Below are 23004 nucleotides of genomic sequence, written 5' to 3'. Positions count from 1 at the left end.
TTCCTGTTTACCTGGCCACTGCATCCGAGTTCAGATTGCTGTCCAGAGCGGTCACAGTGGTGCACTGTGGGATACCGCCTGGAGGCCAATACCGTCGATTTGCAGCCACACTAACCCTAATCCGATATGGTAATACCGATTTTAGCGCTACTCCTTCTGTCGGGGAGGAGAACAGAAGCCGATTTAAAGAGCCCTTTATATTGATATAAAGGGCCTCATAGTGTGGACGGGTACAGCGTTAAATCGGTTTAACGTTGCTAAAATCGGTTTAAACGCGTAGTGTAGACCAGGCCTCAGCTCGGGGAATTGCCCAACACTCTGGTGAACATACTGTCTGAAGTGTAAACGCAAAATTATATTGTCTTGCACTATAGAGAGATCTACATAGCATAAGATCATGAAATTTGCTCCCTTCCTCAGTGTGAATATGAACAGCTTCCCTCTCCCAGTTAAGATTTCCACAAACTGGGTTTTAGAATAAACAAAAAACAAGCTTATTAACTACAAAAGGTAAATTTTAAGTGATTATAAAGGATAGCAAACAGAGCAAAGCAGATCACTGAGCAAATAAAACAAAACATGCAAACCAAGCTTAATAAACTACAGAAAACTGGAAATAATTCCTCACCCTAAATGTTGTTTTAATTAGGTTGCAGAATTTCTTTGTGGACAAACAGTTCTTGCTTGCAGCTTAAAACTCCAGGTACATCCTTCACAGGCCAGACACCATTCCCAGCCTGAGCACAGCCCTTCCCCACCTCAGTTTAGTTCCTTTGTTTCTTCAGGTGTTTTCAGCAGTCTTCCTTCTTGGGAGGGGAGGCAGTGGAGAAAAAACAAGATTAACTCACTCCCCAATCTTATATAGAATTTACATATGGTGGGAATCCTTTGTTTCCTAGCTTGACCCCCACCGTCGTCCTATGGAAAAATATCAGCATTTCAAGATGGTATCCGGTACCATGTGACGTGATAACATGACCCTGCAGTGTCAAAGCAGCATCCCAGGAAACATCTCAGGAAAGAGGGAGATTAGTATCATCAAAGTCCTATTGTCCTTCCTAATGGCCCATCCAGGCTGTTTGCATACTGTCTGGTGAGCACTCCCCACATGAAAACACAGTTGTAATTATTACATAGTCAATATTTCTAACTTCAGAAACAGAAATGACGCATGCATATAAATTGGATAATCACATTCAGTAAATCATAATCTTTCTAATGATACCTCACATGACCCATCTTGCATAAAACATATCTTATTTATGCCATATTCATATCATAAGCATATCTCTATGAAGAATATGGGGCGTAGGGTCACAACAAGTAATTCTGGCATTCTGAATTCTTCCTGGCAGCTATGATACCATCTTGCTGAAAATGTTTCCAAAAGCTGATTCCACAATGTTCACAGTCGGAATTTGAGACCTTAAATTAAACATGAAGGTCCCAGGTACTTGAGGAACACAAGGATCCTACTGAAAATGGGTCTTTGCAAATGCACTGAATAGTTTGGACTGATGAAGAGTAAAGATCCACAGAGATGTGTTTTAAACTCATAAATCCTTTCTGCTGAATGCAGTACTCTGTTTATGCTATCTAGAGTATATCTGAATAATACAATCACTCAGCCTACAAAGGTAGAAGGATAGCAAACTTGCAGCATACTCCTCCCTCCTCTGGAGTTTGTAGAAGCTCCTTCCCACAAACCCTGGCTGGGCCTGCACGGGTTGCGATGGAGCCAGGGAACTGCTGCTCTACCTAACAGGCACCTATCTGAATCCAGAGGAAATACCAGTGGTAACATCTGCGAAGTTGATACTCCTCTAAATTCATTTTTACTCCTTATTCTGTGACCCCCTTTTTGAGGAATCACAGCAGGCCTGGAGCCAGCAATGGTAGGTAGCATGCCTTCTGGATTTTTATCAGTGATTAAAATGATTATTAAAATTCAAACAACTGTTTTAAGTACAGGGAGAGTACAATTTCCTCAAGTGAAGTTCAATGAATACCTTTTCCTCACAGAACGTACTTCAAATATAGATAAAATCTAGAAAGATAAACACTACCAGTCAGGAATTTTAAAATATAATGTCTTGCTATACTTGATTAATGAGATAATAAAAAAGCTATAATACAAAAAAATCCAATTAAAATATCTTGTGAAATTTCTGTCAAAGAGAAATAAAGAACCAAGGGGACTGGTAAAACTTTGAAAAATTGGAATGATACACATGATAGCTTTAGTATTTGAGACTACTTTATATCAGTTTTATACTCTCACTGATTGACTGTCCCCTAGTTTATTAGGCTTCTCAACTGCTCATGTGTTGTGCCTGGAATTCTTTATTTTTATTGTTTTTTGATATTGTTTTACAGCATAATCTCTGAATATAAACAAATTAGAAATTACAGCATGTAGGTACTTTCTCTGTACAAAAGACATACAGGATGTGGCACAGTACAATGTATTCTACACCAATGAAAAGAAAACTGAAGAAGAAAGAAAACTCACCTACCACTCATTTTTAAGAGAAATGAATAGATGATAGACTAGCATAACTTATCATTGATGCAGGTTGAGAAGAATAAAATGGAATGTTCCAACATCTTGCTCACATTAGCCGGCTTTAATCAGTAGCTGCATTGGGGGATGTTGGATAATAACATAAGGCAAGGAGCTCTTGGGGTCTGGGTAGGAGCAGAGGGGCAAGTGCCACAAGATGGGGAGCAGACTGGAAGAGGCGCAGACCTAGGACAGCTATACTCCCCTCCAGAACCTGGAACTGAACCCATGAGTCCTGACACTCTATATTTCTCTGCTGTCAGCAAACAGTTGTGAAACTCCCTGAAAAAATGTGTCTCATCCCTTTCGAGTGGTTGTTCCGCAGAGGACAACCACCTACTACTACTACCAGTTATTTCTCTGTCTCTCTCAAGAGGTCTATGCTGAGAGTATAAAAGTTTGAACTTTGTTCATGACCCAAGCTGAGGGTCAATATGTTTCCACATGGTAGAATTTCTGTGGGTTTTTTAACCATTTGTTTATTTTAAATAGGAAATTACATTAAAAACTACATTAAAACAACATGGTTAAGACTGCAATGTAAAGCCATCAAAAATCAGGAAATGCCAGAATTAAGGGGGAATCTGCATTATGATAGTCTCCATACAAGATGTTTTTCCTCAGACCCCTATCTCACGGAGTGAATTAGTATTATTCTATGTTTATTTTTATTCTTTTCATTGACTGTGGATCAAGATAACATTTAATACACAATACTGAATATGGAATTATTAATTTCCTCATGGTCTTTCCTATGGTACTCTCCCCATAATATCTGAGTGCCTCACATATCAATAAATTATCTCTACAACACCCATCAGATCAGGTGGTATTATTATTCCCATTTTATAGCTGAGGCACAAGAGTGTTAAGGCAAAAACAGTGAAAATTGTCTACCAATTTGGGGTACACAACTTGAGATATCTAGGGCCTAATTTTTTGAGTACTTCACCTTTTTATAGCACTTCATGTGTTCAAAACAAGCTCCAATCTACTCCACTTTTCAATTGCAGTTGTTAGTGCTCAGGACTTCAACAAATCTGACCTAAGTGTCTCAAATCTGGCCCAAGTGTCTGGGCATCCAGAAAATGAGTCACATTCAATTAGTGGCTTGTGGCCAGCAGTGAAATTTGGTTTAAGTGCCTTTCCTTATAGCATCATATAGAAATCCTGTGGCAAAGAGAGAGAGAATCCAATTCTACAGGGCAGCATTCAACTTCCTTAATCTTGAGACCATCCTTTCTTTTCCTGTGGTCCTCTGTCTTATTCATTTCAGACCTTCTAACAAATGCAACACGAGGCAGGTGTTCTATAGGTAACGGCCTCCTTCTCAATTCAACCCTGATTCATTCCCAAAGCACCATCCAACCTGTGCATTGAATAAGGCAAGGGATCTGTGGAAAAGCAGTTAAGTAATTAAAGACTATAACATAATGCATGAACAAAAGGTCCCTGAATTAAGATTGCATAAGTAACCTTAATACTGGCATTTTCTAATTTTTGAGGGCTGGACTTTGTAACCTTCATGTTAACATCCTCCTTTGGGTATAAATATGGATATATACCTATCTCATAGAGCTGGAAGGGACCTTGCAAAGTCATTGAGTCCAGTCCCCTGCCTTCACAGCAGGGCCAAGTACTGTCCCTGACAGATTTTTGCTGATCTCTAAATGGCCCCCTCAAGGATTAAGCTCACAACTGTGGGTTTAGCAGGCCAATGCTCAAACCATTGAGCTATCCCTCACCCCCCTGTACATAATAATATAATACATGCATATAACATAATACATTGCTATATTGAAAAGTGGTGATGGCTGGCTACTATCAAGTGAGTCTTTGATCCAAAGAAGCAAAGAATCCTGTGGCACCTTATAGACTAACAGACGTTTTGGAGCATGAGCTTTCGTGGGTGAACACCCACTTCGCTTTGCTGCTTTTACAGATCCAGACTAACATGGCTACACCTCTGATATTTGATCCAAAGAACTCCTGACCTCCTAAAGTCAAGTGATTGTGCCAAATACTCTCTTTCAGGTTCATTGGGAAGAGCAATTAAGCCCCTTCACATACAGCTTCAAACAACAGAGGAATTGCCCAAGGTACATGGCAGGTCAGAGCTAAACCATGTGGGATAAGGGTATTTTTTAAAATTGGAAACACAGGAGAAAGAATATTGGCAATGGTTTTCCACCCTGTTTGTGTTACTGGCAGAAAGCCAGAGGAGCAGATGTGAGTGTGATGCTGAAGAAGAAATAGGGCTTGGTAGACATAGTGCTCCCTGAGAAGCACACTTGTGGATTGCTGAGCAAAGAAGATGCCTGCTGATGTTTGTTTCTACTGGTGATTTGGGAAACATGACTGTGTTTACATTTTTTGTAAACAAACAAAATCACACCAACCTCCCTCCTCCACTTGCAGCATCAATTTTTCCTCCTAATGGAAACAGCCCCTAACAAGACCCCAACTATTAGCTAACTGCTTGGACCAAACATGCAACATTAGCTACGTTTATCAATAAACTACAGAACGAACGTGGTGTTTTCAGCCTGTTTGCACATAAAAGCACGTGAGAAATGGCTGGCGCTAGTGAACGGGAGGCAGGTCTACATGCTTGCCTGCAAGGCTTTACTAGCGAAACAAGGTGGGGGAAGGTAACATCTTGTATTCATTAGAGCAACTTCTGCCTGTGAGACGAGCTTTTAAGTCTACACTGCGCTCTTCTTCACTAAGGCTTGATAGCACTTAGGCTTTCTAGCAGCTTATGGGCCGCACTTTCCCCTGCCCCCCCGGCTAGTGCCTGGTGCATTCACCCCACCAGCCCTTGCAGAGATGCTTCAGGCTTATGACCCCCGGAGTGCCCAGCCGCCAGACACTGGGTAGCCCGCTGCTAGGGTGGCGGTTTGCTCCCCACCCACCCACCCACCCACTCCTCGGGGAGCCCTGCCGCCTGCAGGCTCTCGGATTGCAGCCCAGCCCGGGTGGGTGAGCTGCTTCCCCCCGCCAGCGTGCAAAGCGCACACGCGGCAACTTCGCCAGTCCCTGAGGCGGCTCTGTCCGCCCCGCCCTCCCCTTTCCGCGGAACGTCTCTTCCCCCCGTCCCCTGCGCCACTCCCCCTTTCCCTGCCTCTGGGCCCGGCCGCCGCCGCCGCTTCCAGGCCTGCGCACTGTGCGTGCGGCTGGCGGGGCGGGGCTGGCGGGCTCCGGCAGCCAATCGCAGGGGCCGCCGGCCGGGCTGCCACAGAGGGATGGAGGCTGAGAGCAGGGTACCAGAGCCGCCGCTCTCCGGCTCCCCCCCTGGCGGCGGGGGAGGAGCTGCTGCCGCTGCGCCCCGGCCGGGCCCTCCCGGCGCAGCCAGGGCCCCGCCGCCCCCCGCCTCCCCGGCGGAGCTGGCCTTTGACGACGACGAGGAGGACCTGGAGGTGTTCAGCAAGGTACGGCCCGGCGCCCCTCTCCCCGCCGAGCAGCCCGAGCCCCCCGCCCGCCCGGATCGGGCTGGAGCCGCGGGGGAGGGAGAGGTGCCCGTCCCTGCCCGCCCCGCGCCCTCCTGCCCCCGCTGCACTTTGCCCCGGGCGCTGCCCCGTCTGTGGTGCCGCCAGGGCTTGTCTCCGGGGCGGCGGCGATGTGACGGGCTCCCCCGCCCGGGGCCCTGACACTGTCCGCGGCTCGTCTCATCGCCCGCTGCACTTCGGGATGGGGCAGCCTGCACAGTGCAGACACTCCGCAGCGGGGGCGGCCCTGCCGTGCCCTAACTTGATCTCCCCCCCCCCGCCATCACCCTGATGCGGGGCGGGGAGTCATGGGCCGGGAACCCCAATCTTGCACTTGTCTGTAGGTTCCCGTGGACGTGTAGTCGGAGCAACAATCCAGGTACAGTGACCTCTGCTACCTGGGCACGGTCCTGGAGGTTGTTAATTGCTCTAGGCAGTGGCAATAAAGCTTGGTAGAGAACTAGCGCTCTTCCCCTTCAAAGCGTTGCACACGTATTACCCTGAGACGTCATCATCTGCTTTGTTTTAAAGAGCCGAGAATAGGGATTGTATGAGTAGAAAAAGGAAAGACAAGCAGTTGAAGTGCACGTAGTGTTCTAATTCTTGTAGGCAGCTGTTGTTTTCCACTCATGTTTCAAACAACTATTTAAAAACAAGGAGATAGGTGCCCCCTCCTCAGGAATTTGCATTTAATGGTTCTCTGGCATGCATAGAGGTGATTGGTTTTTTCCCAGTGGGGGTTCACCATCCATTAAGTACTGTAATAGTTTTAGGATGCGTTTTTAAATAAAAGTTGCTAACTTTTAAGTTTCTATCCAGTTTATGCCAGTAATAGGTGTTGGACAGCTGTAGGATCAAAGTATCCTCAGCTGCTACGCTTTTTGTACTAGGGGAGCTATTATGGTAATTTTGGATATTGGACGTCTGTGTTCTGACTCTCTCAGCAGTTTTTTCTTAGTAAACAATTATTGGCCTCTGTTTTCATTATTAAACGCCTAGATAAAATTGTTTGGTAAATTTGTCTGTGGGTGCAAACACAATTCTATTATTGTACAGGCAACTGGCCTAGAACCTCAATCTTACAGTGTGATGTGCACAGGTCAGTGTGAGTTTCCCTACATAGTCCTAAAGTGGGGGCAGAGGCCTGTCTGTATAGATCTTATTGCATTATCAAAGCCCTAGTTATTATCTTTAATTAAGTACAACACTTGAAATTTACAATAATGTGTCATATGTACCAATAAAATACATAATAAATATAATATCTAAATATTTAATCTACAGGCATGGTTTATATACAGTGTATATTGAAATATACTCACCAGTACACAAGTTTCATACTTGAGTTTATTCAAAACAGTTTAAGTGTGTGTACTATTGTTGTGTATGTAAATCAAATGGCGAATAGGTATCATTTAAATTTACATATACTTTAATAGAGGAGGGGACAAAATGATTAGTATCTGGAACTTGGCATAGAACCCAAATTGTGCAAACATTCACACACGATTAACTACATTCATGGAAGTAGTTTCTGAACTATCATGAATCTTGTGATTGTTTGTTTTCTTAACACCACAGCTCCTGAAGTCGAGAATCTCACTGTTTGTTTAAAACAAGTTTCTAGCCTTCATGGTTGCAGGAAAAAAATGTGGAAACATGACTTGAATCATAACTTGACAAAGTCCTGACTGGGATGATTTAATTGGGATTGGCCCAGCTTTGAGCAGGAGGATGGACTAAATCAGTGGTTTTCAAACTGCAAGTGGCGTCCCAGTACTGGGTTGTGGAATGGAAGGCGCTGAGTCGCGGCGGCTTTGGTCAGCACTGCTGACTGGACCGTTAAAAGTCCCATCAACGATGCTAGCTGTTCTGACATAGCGTTGTGCCCCGGAAGCGGCCAGAAGCCAGACCTGCTGCTGGCTGCTGCGCCTTAGAAGCCGTCGAGCTGGACCTGCTGCTGGCCACTTTTGGGGCGCAGCATGGTCTGTGGTGCCAGGACAGGCATAAAGCCTGCCTCTAGCACCCCAGCTGTGCCACTGACTGGGAGCTGCCCAACATAAGCCCATGCCCCAACCCTGCATCTCAACCCCTTGCCCCAGCCCAGAGCCCCCTCCCTCACTCCAAACCTCTCATCCCCAGCTCCGTTGGGTCACAGGCATCAACAGTTTTCTTCCAACTAGGTCGCTAGAAAAAAAATTTGAAACCCACTGGACTAGATGACCTCTTGAGGTGTCTTCCAGCCCTAATCTTCTATGATTCTATGGTGGAAGCTTAGAAGCCAGAAAATAAAATGAACTCAGTTAAAAACAAACAAAACCTTTTAACCTATTCTGATAATTTTTGAGGTCTAACTTATAATATTTGAACTCTTGATGTTGGCAATTGTGATAGAGTTAAGTGCATATTTAAGTGTTTGTAGGCTCAGGGCCTAATTCCTTGGCTTTTGGGCCCTGATCTTGAATTTGGATTCATATGAGTTATACTCATAGACTAAGACCAGAGGGGACTTTCATGATCATCTAGTCTCAACCACTCCTATAATAGACTCATAGCCTCTGGATGAGTTATTGAAGTCCTCATATCATAATTTAAAAACTTCAAGTTACAGAGAATCCACATTTACACTAGTTTAAACTTGCAAATGACCCAGGCCCCATGCTGAAGAGGAAGGCAAGCACCACCCCCTACCCCCTGCTAATATCTATGGGGAAATTCCTTCCTGACGCCAAATGCGGCGATCAGTTAGTTGACCTCTGCATCCTCTTGGTGTCCACTCACATGGCTCCAGTTGTAAGACTAGGTAGGGCCTTGCAAAATTCTTTGATACCTTACATTGGGTACATACCTTTTTTTCTTTTTAAACAGATTACTAAAATATCACCAAGATGGATAAAAAGCAATGATTTTTTTAATTAAAAATTGGATTGTTTTTATTTAAATTAGACTTTTTGGATTAAATTATATTTTTCATTTTTAAAATAAACCTGTTTAAAATAAAATCTGAATTTAATACAAAATGTGGTAAGGCCTAAACTTCTCTTTAAACATTTACATAAAAAGTATATATGCTGAATCCATAAGCCTCTGTCAAAAACTTAGATGTTTACCCCTGAGTCTAACTTTTGAGGTCAAGCTTTATAAATCTGGCACAATAAGTCAGTCTGAGTAATTTAGGAGATTGTGTCATTTTCAAGGTTTAGGCAAGACCAGGAACTTATGCTCTTGTCATTTTCACTTAGACATGTTTGAAAACTTTCCCAGACTGCCCTGAAATAATCAGTTTACTTCACTGACTACAGTTAATCCCTCTGTTTAATAAATCATTTAATTGTAAGTGAAACATGTTTTGATACATAAACTTCTCTTAATAAAATGTTTAAGGTTGTTTTGTTTAATACAAATGCATTTTATGTGCTGTTTTGTGTGTTTCCTTAAATTCCAGTTATCATCCTTATGCAGCTTGATTCAAATATGAGCAAAAAGTAAATTATCTATTAAATAAGCAATATATCATTCATTGTTTCCTAACATACTCAAATGTACAATTTAATAAGAATCTGAAGATATTAGGCCATATTATTCCTTAAATAATGTATACAGTTATAGTGTACCCTCCTCGGTAGCAAAAAGACTTGCCAAATCGAGTGTAAAGGCTCTCTTGTTGTAAATCAACATATTAAAATGGTTATATCAATCAATGAGAATGCACCTTTCTTTAGAAAATAACTGAAACACAAAAGGAAAAGTTGATTTAATATCAGTGATTTTAAATTGAGTCTTTCCACTTGGTCATTAAAATCATCTCAATCCATTCTGAATATCACCACGATATAGAATGGATTAATTCATTTTTCACTTGGCTGATAAATGTTGTTATAGTTTTTCAGAGCTATACAGTGCTTGTTCTAAAGTGTAAAATAATACATAAATCTAGAGGAAATAATCAGTGCGTGTGCAGACACGTGTTGGGAAGTGCAAATAGGCTACCCCTCCATCTCATTAAGTGATTTTTCTTTAACCAGGTATTCTTTAATTCTTCCAAGATTGCAACTATTGTATGAAGATCTGTTAGTTGGTGCACTAAATATGACTCGGTTATGGTAATAATTTGTTTTATGTCTGATTTGGTAAAATCAAGATCTGTCATTATTAACTTCTCTTTTCAAGCAAACCCTCAAACTTGGTAAAGAATAGAGCATGCACTGAACCAGTCTTGATAAGGCAAACAGGCTCCAAAAATAGCATATGGAGTGATAACCACCTACCCTCTGAGGCTTCTTAAGAAAACCCAATAGATTGCTAACTCTCTGAAAGAAACAGTGGAATATCTAATAGTATAGTGATAGCAGCAGCAAATATTTCATCCTGAAGAAGAGCTCGGTGTGGCTCGAAAGCTTGTCTCTTTCAGAAGTTGGTCCAATAAAAGAGATTACCTAACCAACCTTGTCTCTCTAATTAAGTGCAAACTCATTTGGCATTGATGTCACACGTACTTCTATAGCACTTGGACCGTAATTCAACATTTATTTACTTGAGCACACATTTCCAGTATTTCTGTAAACACAGTTAGGCACTGGTCACAGAGGACTGGGAAGAAATTAATACATTAGAAAGCGACAAAGAGTCCTTGGCACCTTATAGACTAACAGACGTATTGGAGCATGAGCTTTCGTGGGTGAGTACATGCAGCCGATGAAATGAGTATTCACCCACAAAAGCTTATGCTCCAATACGTCTGTTAGTCTAATAAGGTGCCACAGGACTCTTTGTCACTTTTTACAGATCCAGACTAACACAGCTACCCGGCCTATATTAGAAGGATAACGGTAGAGACTTCATACTTACTGTGAAACAGTTATGTGTTTGATAGTACGGTACTGAAGTAAAATCTTGATATTAATAAGGTAAGGTCAGAACGGACCATTAAATCATCTAGTCTGACCTCCTGTATACCATACCATACTGCTTACCTCTGTAGTGAGCCCAATAGTTGTTATACTACAGCATGTCTTCCAGAAAGATGTCCAATCCTGATTTGAGGACAATGAGAAATGGAGAATCCATTTGAACAATTTAGTGCAAAAGAGTGCAAAAACATAACTTAAAGAGTTATTTGACTTTTATTTGTGTGATATTGGCTTTTGGTTTTACTGTCTAAGCTAGGAAATTTATTCAGGAAGTAATACTCATTTGCCTCTGAGTATGTCTACCCAGGGATAAGAAAACCCATAGCTGGCCCAGGTCAGCTGACTCAGGCTGGTGGTGTTTGGGCTCTGGAACTGAAAAATTGCTGTGTAGATGTCTGAGCTCTAAGACCCTGCGAGGATGGAGAGTCCCAGAGCTCGGGCTCCAACCCAGGCCTGAATGTTGCAATTTTTAGCCCTGCAGCCTGAGCCCTGGGAGTCCAAGTCAGCTGGCCTTGTCCAGCCACAGCCATGCTGTAGGGCTTTTATCCCTCGATAGATATACCCTATATCTGCTGGTCTGTTGTAATTAGTTTAGTTATGCTGCTGCTTGCTTATCAAAGGGATAAGGTACCTTATATCAAAAACTTGTTATAAAGCATGGATTGCATCAGTATTTAAGGGTAGCTATAAAAACTTTATAATTATTAAGAATCCAAGTGGCAGAAATGTATTCCCTAATTATATCAAAGAGAAAATATAACACCTGTTAAAAGGTATCCAAGTGGTAACTTATTTCTATAAACAAAACAAACATTTCACACTATGTTTGGAAGCATAGCATCCCTTTTCTGTCTTGAACATTTGTACTGCTTTTGTTTATAGGTGAGGAAGACAGTTTACTTAAGATGCAGATTTGGGATCCGATTTTCTATGGTAGTGAAAGTCTCCTGCAAGGTTTTTAATACTTTCAACTTCTTCTGTAGCCAGTGAGTGTTGTGCACACACAGTTCTTTTGCAGGATCAGGCCCTTTTACGTGATTCCCAAAACAACTTGCTTTCTTGTTTTCAGTCTCTCAGACTACCTGTATTGTTAACTGGCTAGTCCTGAATTATACCTTGTAGTTACATACCTACTGTTAAAGGGGTAGTTATGAGGCAAATTTTGGTTTCAGATTTAACTTGTTGAAAACTTATTGTTCCAAAATCTATAAAATGTTCCCAATAAAAATAAATAGATGCAAAGTAGCTGTGATTTTTTTTTTCTTTAGATATAGTCTTCTGTGGATTTGTAGCCTAAACAATGTTTTATTGTGCTGGTACATGAGCCTTTAAAAGTGAAATTGACTTAATTTTTCATTTAATTCAGTTTAGGCAATGAAAATAGGCCAAATAGCTACATGGTGAAAAATAAGATTTTTTAATTGTTTACTTTAATCTAAAGGTATTACTCAGAATATAAACACAAAGCATTTATTTTGTAAAAAAAACACATGGATGTTTAGCCTGACATTGTCCATGTTACAGGGAGTCTCTGTCACTACCCATTGTTTGACTGCTTGACCAGTTTATGTGGTCTCTCACACACCAGGTTGTTATCTTCACCACTTGTGTATTTATTCTTTCCTTTCAAAATATCACAGTATAATGCAGGCTTAGAGCAAGATGGGGCTTCGCCACAGTCCTTACTCCTCAGCCCAGGCTCACCCTCTGAGCTTTCCTTCTAAGCTTCCCTTTGTTTCCACTTCCCTCTTTTCAATTACATCATTAACCCAGTAACTACCACCCAGGTGCTCATAATTCCCAACAGAAAGTGTTTAATTGCTCGTAGCTGAGCCTGAGGCCTTTTGTTCATACTGGAGAGCATCAGCGAACAGGGTGCAACTAATCATGCCATGACTCAGTCCCTTTAATATAGGAACCTTGACCAATATCTGGAGAGAAAATATCAAAGGCCAGCACCCAGTGTTGTCAGCCTGATTGGGCACTGTGTAATATTCAAGGTGCAGGACCTGTTCCTTTTTATGTTAACCTCTGTTACAATGGTTAAAAGAGTGCTGAAACTTGTTCCATCTTGTAAGGTAAAGTCAAATCAAGGTGTTGTCTTCAGTTTCCCTTCATCCTCTGCTTTCTTGAATTTCATGATACACGTGATGCTCCATGCTATAATGGAATAACATAGTTTTGACCATAGCTGCCAGGACTTTGGTTATTGACCAGCTCAAATTCTTGACCATGTTCTCCCCTCAAAACTTCTGTATGCCTGGCCAGGTCTACCCCTTTGGAGAAATCCTCTCTCAGTCAGCCACAGTATCTGAGAGAGCTTGGAAAATCTATTTGGTCTGACTTTCTGTTCTGGAATACTGTTATGTATTGAAACTTGCACTACACTTCACCAGTTATTGGAACAGTCATCTATAAACTGAACCCAACAGGTTAATTTTCCACCTGAGTTCTTGGCAGATCCTCAACTGGCATAAGCTGCCAGAAATCTGCTGAAGTCAATTGAGCATCTGTGACAATTTAAACCTGTTGAAGGTCTGTTCCTACGTATATGTTCAAGATTTTTCTGTAGGAGTTTGATACTCTTCTTGTAAATACACAGTGTGAAACTGAATAACCTTGTCTATTTGAGGTGATTTTGTGAAAGGTATATGTTGGAAATGCAAAGAAATTAAAGATTCTTACTTGGAATTCAGAAAAACATCTACCTCTGAAATTTTTTGCAAAACTTTTATCTGTGACAACTATGAAGTTAAATGACTGTAATAAGAAGCATCAATGAGTATTTAGAATTGGATGTCCTGGTAAAAATTATTTACAAAAAATATAGTTTTTCAAATGTCACACACTCAGTTTATAATATAAGGAAATAATAAAGTGAGACATCTCTGAGCAGTTAACTAGCATAGACATTGAATTTATCAATAGGCATACATTTTACTGTGATGTTAATCAGTTTTATGAATGCATAAAACTTCTCCTTACTGACATTAAATTCTTTCTTAACATAAATTGCTTGTTAATTTGATGGCTTTTTAAAGGGACCGACTTGAAGCTGTATTCTTCTTAGTGTCCCCTCCTGCAGAAAGCTGTGAACAAATAAAATCTTGATGGAATGCCACACAGAAACCACCATATCTATAACCTACAAACATTTATATTCTTGAAAAAATACCAATAGTAATTGTGCTACTTTAACAATCTAAGTAGTGAGATAAGCCTTGAGGAAATATGGCAAAGAAATGACAGGGCCTTTGGCTTTTGGAGAGAAAATGCATCTTTAAGTTAGATATAGGTTAACTTCACAAATAAGAAGAATATCAAGCCTCACATCATCAGAAAACCGGAATAATCAGTGAAACTAACAAGTCATGATGTGACCAGTGTTTTACGTAGCATTTATGCCATTTAAGCTCCACTCGCACAAATGGATCCACTGGTGCAAACCCTATTTATTGGAACTTATGAGTCTTCACTGGTACATATATTAGTCTGATCTGGGCCTTAATCTTCTGTTTGTACAGCAACAAAGAAGAAAATATTAAAAAGAGAAAGTATTGCAAAGTCACAAATTGGCTACATTCAGCTCAGTTTCTGAAGCTGACTAAGCTTCATACTGACATGCAAAGTAAATTCATTTTCTGTTTATGCAACTTCTCCAGTTTATCTTTGATTACTTGGGGTGGATCAGATGCAAAATGTGGCATGATCACTAATTCACATATAAGAACGGCCATACTGGGTCAGACCAAAGGTCCATCTAGCCCAGTATCTATCTACTGACAGTGGCCAATGCCAGGTGCCCCAGAGGGAGTGAAGCTAACAGGCAATGATCAAGTGATCTCTGTCCTGCCATCCATCTCCATCCTCTGATGAACAGAGGCTAGGGACACCATTCTTTACCCTTCCTGGCTAATAGCCATTTATGGACTTAGCCACCATGAATTTATCCAGTTCCCTTTTAAACACTGTTATAGTCCCAGCCTTCACAACCTCCTCAGGCAAGGAGTTCCACAAGTTGACTGTGCGCTGTGTGGAGAAGAACTTCCTTTTATTTGTTTTAAATCTGCTACCTATTAATTTCATTTGGTGACCCCTAGTTCTTGTATTATGGGAATAAGTAAATAACTTTTCCTTATCCATTTTCTCCACATCACTCATGATTTTATATACCTCTATAATATCCCCCCCTTAGTCTCCTCTTTTCCAAGCTGAAAAGTCATAGTCTCTTTAATCTTTCCTCATATGGGACCCTCTCCAAACCTCTAATCATTTTAGTTGTCCTTTTCTGAACCTTTTCTAGTGCTAGAATATCTTTTTTGAGGTGAGGAGACCACATCTGTACACAGTATTCGAGATGTGGGCGTACCATGTATTTATATAAGGGCAATAATATATTCTCAGCCTTATTCTCTATCCCCTTTTTAATGATTCCTAACATCCTGTTTGCTTTTTTGACCGCCTCTGCGCACTGCGTGGACATCTTCAGAGAACTATCCACGATGAGGCCAAGATCTTTTTCCTGACTCGTTGTAGCTAAATTAGCCCCCATCATATTGTATGTATAGTTGGGGTTATTTTTTCCAATGTGCATTACTTTACATTTATCCACATTAAATTTCATTTGCCATTTTGTTGCCCAATCACTTAGTTTTGTGAGATCTTTTTGAAGTTCTTCACAATCTGCTTTGCTCTTAACTATCTTGAGTAGTTTAGTATCATCTGCAAACTTTGCCACCTCACTGTTTACCCCTTTCTCCAGATCATTTATGAATAAATTGAATAGAATTGGTCCTAGGACTGACCCTTGGGGAACACCACTAGTTACCCCTCTCCATTCTGAGAATTTACCGTTAATTTCCTACCCTTTGTTCCCTGTCTTTTAACCAGTTCTCAATCCATGAAAGGACCTTCCCTTTTATCCCATGACAGCTTAATTTACGTAAGAGCCTTTGGTGAGGGACCTTGTCAAAGGCTTTCTGGAAATCTAAGTACACTATGTCCACTGGATCCCCCTTGTCCACATGTTTGTTGACCCCTTCAAAGAACTCTAATAGATTAGTAAGACATGATTTCCCTTTACAGAAACCATGTTGACTATTGCTTAACAGTTTGTTTTTCTATGTTTCTGACAATTTTATTCTTAACTATTGTTTCGACTAATTTGCCCGGTACCAACGTTAGACTTACCGGTCTATAATTGCCGGGATCACCTCTAGAGCCCTCTTTAAATATTGGCGTTACATTAGCTAACTTCCAGTCATTGGGTACTGAAGCCGATTTAAAGGACAGGTTACAAATCTTAGTTAATAGTTCCTCAACTTCACATTTGAGTTCTTTCAGAACTCTTGGGTGAATGCCATCTGGTTCCGGTGACTTGTTAATGTTAAGTTTATCAATTAATTCCAAAACCTCCTCTAGTGACACTTCAATCTGTGACAGTTCCTCAGATTTGTCACCTACAAAAGCTGGCTCAGGTTTGGAAGTCTCCCTAACATCCTCAGCCGTGAAGACTGAAGCAAAGGCTTGAAAAACCTGTATGCATTCTCTTACTCCTCTACAAAGAACAGTATTTCATTTATAGCTATATCTTCATCGATGTGGGTATTAAAATGCTCTTTTCTCTCACGCTCTATTTTTATATACTTAGTGCACAGGAAATGATTTTTCCCTCCCTTTCAGGATCAGCAACTGCTTCTCTCTTCACCCCTAAAGGCCAGAAGCACCAGCCCCTTACCCATATGTCATGAAAAAAAACTAGTGCTTGTCGCTTCTTACCAAAAATTATGGCTTCAGTAATTGCCACTGTAACCGTGCCTCAGTGGGTCACAACTGAGGATGCCAAATTCAGGACATACTGCTGAGAAGTAGGGCAGATACACCCCAAGACTGGTGGCTAATCCCCCATAGGATATACCAAATCAGAAACAAAAATAAACTTCTGGTTCACCACAGTGGCTAACAAGAAGTCATAAAGGCAGTTTCCTTTCATTCCAGTCCTTGTATTACCAAAAACAATAGACTTAGAGATGAGTGGTTCTTTAAAACCAATCTCTTCAAATAAAAGGTTCTCCTGATCCCATAGGACTAGGCGCACATCCAGGTCAATATATAACTTAGATCTTACCCCAAAATCACGCTGATGCCAATCCTTTAGTATCTAAAATCTAAAGGTTTATTTATAGAAAGAAAGAAAGGTGAGAGTTAAAATTGTTTAAAGGAATCAAATACATACAATAATTACAAAGTTTTTGGTTCAGGCTTGTAGCAATGATGAAATAAACTGTTGGCTTAAGTCAAGTCTATGACTGCTTCCAAATCATTGGAAGGTCCTCAATTCCTTGGTTAGAATGCTCCCATTAGTATAAGTTCATAGTCCAGAGGCTGGAGCAGAAAAGAGGCAAAATGGAGGGGTTTCCAGGGCTTTTTATATCTTCTGCCATGTGGAAGGAAACCCGTTGTTTCGAATAAAGCCCTCAGCACAACTAATAGAAAATTACAGATGACAAGATGGGAGTTTGGAGTCACATGGGCAAGTTACCTGTGCATGCCTGATTTCACTTAATCATTGCAGGAAGCCATTACCTATATTTCAAATGCAACGTCCACTCAATATAGATGGGCGACTCCCATGGTCCATTGTGAGTTGTGTGTCCTTTGGATGGGTTACTCAGTTTGAATAGCCCCTCCAAAATGTGCTGACTAACTGCCTTGTGGGTGTTACCCTAAACATTTGAAATACAAATATAGAGCCAATTCTCATAACTTCAAATGCAACAATGATACATATGTACAAATAGCATAATTATATTCAGCACATCATAACCTTTCCACAGACATCTTACATGCCACATTTTGTACAAGATTTGTTGCAAATATAGAACAGTGGTTGCAACAATGATCTATGTGGTCATATTTTAATCAGATAACGTCACACCCTTAAAACCATAAAGGCCCAGGCCGATGTTTACTTTTCCTTGTGAATCCTGCCCCCAACCTCCCCAGTACTGGTTTACCTGCATTTTTCTCCTTATTGCCAATATCTTCCTGAACTTGTTTCCCATATGTTCTATATAAATCTTATACCTGGCTACTGAGAGCTTCCAGATCTCCAAAACATCTGATATGGACAAAACCAGGTATTTGAGTAGCCTGTCACTAGCACTCCTTTTTAGTAGAACAGTTGGTCAGGCCACTGACAATGGTTTCTTTCTTGCTGCTCTAGTCCCAAGCACTTAATCTGCAGAGGCCTCTAATGGCAGCTTCTTTTTCCTCCACATGTGCAAGCATGTAGCATGAGGCAGATTGCAAGCTCCAGATGCTTGACTCTGATTGCAGCTCCTGCTGTAAGCACATCTGCTATGTGTCCCAACATGTTGTAATATTTGGGTAATGGCAGAACATGACTTTAAAAAGACTTTAGCTAGTCAGCTGAAACAAAAAGCATTAGGAGGATGAAATAAGAAAACTACAAATTTTGAAGGAGGATATGTTTGCATACCAAAATTGACAATGCCTTTAACATTAAAACTACCCTGCAATAATAAATCTAAGATACTGTTTGTTTCATAATCATGGATAACTTTGTCTTCCCTTCACCCTTCTTATTTTCCTATGAGTCAACAACAGAGTTTTCACATGTGTAATATTCCTTCTAGATTCCTACAGCAGAATTGTTGCATACTTGAGTAGTCTGCCAATATTCTTTTATAAGTAGGCTGTGATGACAATGTAACTTGCCAACCAAAACACAGCTGGCTGGTCCAATTTTAGGCCCACAAACTGAACATCCCTCTCAACTACATGGTTACTCAAATCCTTTCTGTGGTGATGTGCTCGTCTTCCCTCCCCAGAAGGCTTGTATTGTGTCAGCACAAGGCCATTTTGTGCTAGTGTCCTGATCTAGCATATTTTGAAATGGCTTTCATTCTGCATGTAAGTTACCATACTTAGCCAAATGGAGTTATGCAGCTATCAAAGCACAACTCTTACTTCTTCCCCCACACTTTCAACCAATGCTGATTAGGTGCCAGAGTAAATAAAAAGCTTTTGAAGGCAATAAGCTCTTCAATGGAGTAGAAGTATCTGGAGAGAGACTAGGTAGTCAGTAAAATCATTCTACTGGACACACGCTTAAACTCATACTTGGCTGAGTCCCTCTAGTGGACTATCACCAGTCTGTTGTAATTGGACCCAACCTTTGGATCCCACGTGCTTCCAAGCTAGCTGGCTCTGGGCAGACTCCAGGCACTGTTTCTAAGGCTGGTTGTGCTGTCGCTGTCTGTCATCCTTCCTTGGGATGTGGGACTCCATAGTGCAGCCGTCCTGGGCCCCAAATCCAGTGCTGGGACTTCCCATCCCTCCCCAGTCACTTATGCATGCTCCCCTCACACCTAGCTGTGGATGCTCTGGTTTACAGATTAATCCTTCAGGAACCAGGTGGCAGTTAAAGCAAGGAACACGGGCTTTGCAACAGGAGTTTCTTAATCACAGGCACGTTTACTACTAAAGTATACAAGAGTTACAGATCTTTAGGAAAAAACAAAAACGTATATGTTATCTTTCCCCGCCTCTGTGTTCACCCCTTCTGGTGAGGCCTAAGCAACTCATTGTGTCATGAGGTAGGTATCTCTGCCTTCTGCAGCCCTTTTGCTACCTGGGGATGGTTGGCTTGAAGGGAGAGGGAGCTGAGAGCAGATCCTGATCTTAAACATGTTTTCTGCCCTCTCTGCCAGGTGATGAACTGATCAACAGCAGAACTCCAGTTGGGTGGTTAGTAAGTCCCAGCCACTCTGGAGTTCAAATTGGGAAAACTTGCTTGTCTCTATAGCAGAACTGTCGTATGCTGGACCCTTTACTTGGAAGACTGTCACAGTTGATGACTCTTATGTTAGCTTTTCAGGGAGGTGTCCAGTGTTACAATAAGCTGCCATTGGTCTGTCCTTGATGGCTCTAGGCAGCTACTGTTATATACTCAAAATGAGAATTTGAAAGTTCCAGTTTGATACAGACATACACCAATCCATCAAATATGGTTCCTGTCCTGAAGAGGGGGAGAGAGGTTCCTAAGGAGGAGAAAATACTGATCCTCTGAGTTGGATTGAGCTGATAGCTATCAAGAACAAATTTATGATTTGTGCTGGACTGTCCCTAGAGAATGTGAATAAAGCTGCCAGCTGCCTCAAGCTGAGGGAGGAAGAATCTAGCTTTGTGGTGAGACCCTTGTAGGACTGTGATTAGCCAGTTTATTTGATTTTTGTTTATCCGATTCTGATATTATTGTGCCTGTAAAATCAAAGCCTGGCAACTTTAAGATGCTGCAGCTTGTTAAATCTATCAACTATGACTTACCCATTGTGAGAAATTTTTTCTTCCCGCTGATGGCGATGGCGATGGCGATGCACATTAAGTGGTGGGGGACGTTTTCGGCTTTTAGGAAAAGGTGTGTGGCCCCTTTTATGGACTGGATGGCCGGAATGACTTGCTGCAGCAGAAGGATGGGGTCCACTTGTCAGACTTGGGAGATGACACGTTTTTGGCTGATATCAAAGAGAGTATTATTGATGCATGGGGGGGGAGGCTGCCAAGCTAATTGCTGGCACTTCCTTGTGGTGGATGTCTAGTGCAGGTTTTCCATAGGGAAAGGATAAAGTGATCAGATAGAATAAACTGGGAAAGAATTTAAGGGAGGTATTCTTTAAAGGAAAGGCTCCTATGATTGGTATAGCAGGGAACTAATCCCCCTCTTTATAACCCCCCTTAACCCTCATTTGAGGGGTGGGAGTGGCGAGGTCCCAGAAGCGGGTAGGCTGGGGACTAGGATGAATAAAGGAGGAGGGCTGACAGATATAAATGATTCTAGAATTACCTGAACTGTTTGCTTCTATCTGCTGGTTACTCCTTGACATTTCAGAATAAAGTTGTGGCCTAATTAATCCACATCTTGTTGTCTCCTGTCATCTTCCAGCATAGCCGGACAATGGAAGTGGTAAATTTTGATTTTTATACCCTTCTTACTTACTGAAGAAAGCTGCTCAATGTATATCTAACTTCAAAAATATGGACTAGATGCTTTCCCTTTGCTATAAGAACCCCATAAACCTTAATGGTTTGCTTGAGCATTGAATGAGGCTAAGGTCTCTTAACATAAGCATGGTCTCGTGTGGCTCGTAATTTGATGGAAGGAATATTTAGTAGGTGTGCTCCTTTTATTAAACTAATACCCCAGTATTGTGCTGGAGGTCATTTTATGAGTAGAGGTGCTGTCTTTCAGATGAGGCTTAAAACTAAGGTCCCAGCTGACAGTCTCTGACCTGGTAAACACCCATGGCCCTTTTTTTCCCCCCTTTTTTTCCTTTGGCAAGCATAAGAAAAAAAAGGTCCTGATTTTCTGCCTTAAATTTTTCTGAATAATAAAACTTTCTAACTAAAATTGGAGAGAATTTTTTTTAGGGCATAGTGGCCTTCCATCTTTGTCCTAAATTGTTATATACCATAGCATAGCTACATGCTTATTTTTAATAGCTACTATCGTCATACCAGAGAGATCTGTTTTTCTCTCCTGTGGTATATATAAATGTAATTCATAACCTTAGTACCACTGGATTTAAAAAAGAACATACATAGTTCTTATACTGCTGATCCTTCATCGTCAAGGATTCTTCAGTTAAAAACTGTACTGAAGGTCTTTAATAATAAACATCTTTAAATAAATTACAAGGGGATATAATCATTTCATAAAACATCTGAAAGGAAAAGAGGGTAGCTATCTTGGTGAGGTTGCAAGAGAGCATTTAGATTTCAAATCCTGGGTAACTGCTGCTAATAACTTTAATAAGGTTGGTAAGTGTCCTGTACAGTACAGTGAGTGCTTGGTTTAACTAGTTTGGGCATTTGTAGGTGACTTCTGTTTTCAGCTAATAATGTTGTTGTCAAATGTACTGCTTTTCTCTCATCAGTCTTGTTCTTGTTTGTTTTTTTTTAACTACTCATTGAATTAACCACTGAAAAGGATAAGAGGATGGCCAGGGTATTTGTGGTATATTTTCGCAGGTTTATCTGCCCTTTCTTTTTACCATCTTAATTGTTCACTTCAGAGCAGTGGTGGGCAACCACATTGGCTGGGAACAGTGAACCGCGGCCACTGGGAGCTGCGGGTGGCCGGGCAATGTAAACAAACTATCTCGCGGCCTGACAGTGGATTACTCTGATGGGCATTGTGCGGGCTGCCAGTTGCCCACCACTGCTTCAGAGCTATTGTTCTGATGTCTGAATCCTCCACCCTTATAGTTAATAAGAATTTCTTCAAATGTCTTATTTATCTATAGAATACATCACTGACTGAGGCAAATTCGTTCAGTCCTTTGATACCAACATCCCCCTCTTCTATGCTAAACCAGTACAAGTTTGAAGATGAGCCAGAATTAAGGGATCTCTTCATTACTGTTGATGATCCTGAAAGTCACATCACTGCCATTGAGACTTTCATTACCTATAGAGTTGTTACAAAGGTAAGTGTTTGTTAATAGTATTGATAGTTTAAGTGTAAAGTAAAACTTTACAGGTGTTAGTGTTTTAAAGGATTTCAAATAATAACCTTTGTAACATTTCAAAATTATATTCTGATTTTGCAGTGAGTTAACAGCTTAGTCAAATTATTTTCAACTAGCAGCTAGATTCTGAAAAATACTTTTAAGGTGAGTAAGGTTACTCATGGAAATATTTGCATGACTGAGTGCTGTAGAGATCATTAAAGGACTAGCTGAAGTTATTTTAATGATTGCAAAAGCAGACTTTTGTGTGAAATTTGCATTTGCTGTTGTGTCCCTTCACAAGAACATGAAACAAGAGGAAGGCTGATACAGTTGGAAAGTACTATATTGGCATAAGTATTTGTGGAGCATAGACTCATAGACTCTAGGACTGGAAGGGACCTCGAGAGGTCATCGAGTCCAGTCCCCTGCCCTCATGGCAGGACCAAATACTGTCTAGACCATCCCTAATAGACATTTATCTAACCTACTCTTAAATATCTCCAGAGATG

General features: G+C 41.0%; 1 protein-coding gene across 1 annotated transcript in view; it reads left to right on the top strand.

Moving 5' to 3' along the window:
- The first annotated feature begins 5808 nt into the window (after window positions 1-5808).
- Window positions 5809-23004, top strand: part of SNX7 (sorting nexin 7) — a 58616-nt gene continuing 41420 nt past the window's right edge. Inside the window, exons 1-2 of the mRNA XM_030573263.1 lie at window positions 5809-5994; window positions 22289-22471. Of these exons, the coding sequence (XP_030429123.1) occupies window positions 5809-5994; window positions 22289-22471 (369 nt within the window). The remainder of the gene's footprint in view (window positions 5995-22288; window positions 22472-23004) is intronic.

Source organism: Gopherus evgoodei, chromosome 8 (assembly GCF_007399415.2).
Source record: "Gopherus evgoodei ecotype Sinaloan lineage chromosome 8, rGopEvg1_v1.p, whole genome shotgun sequence".
Classification (NCBI taxonomy): Eukaryota; Metazoa; Chordata; order Testudines; family Testudinidae; genus Gopherus; species Gopherus evgoodei.
This window is presented reverse-complemented; position numbering and strand designations above follow the sequence as displayed.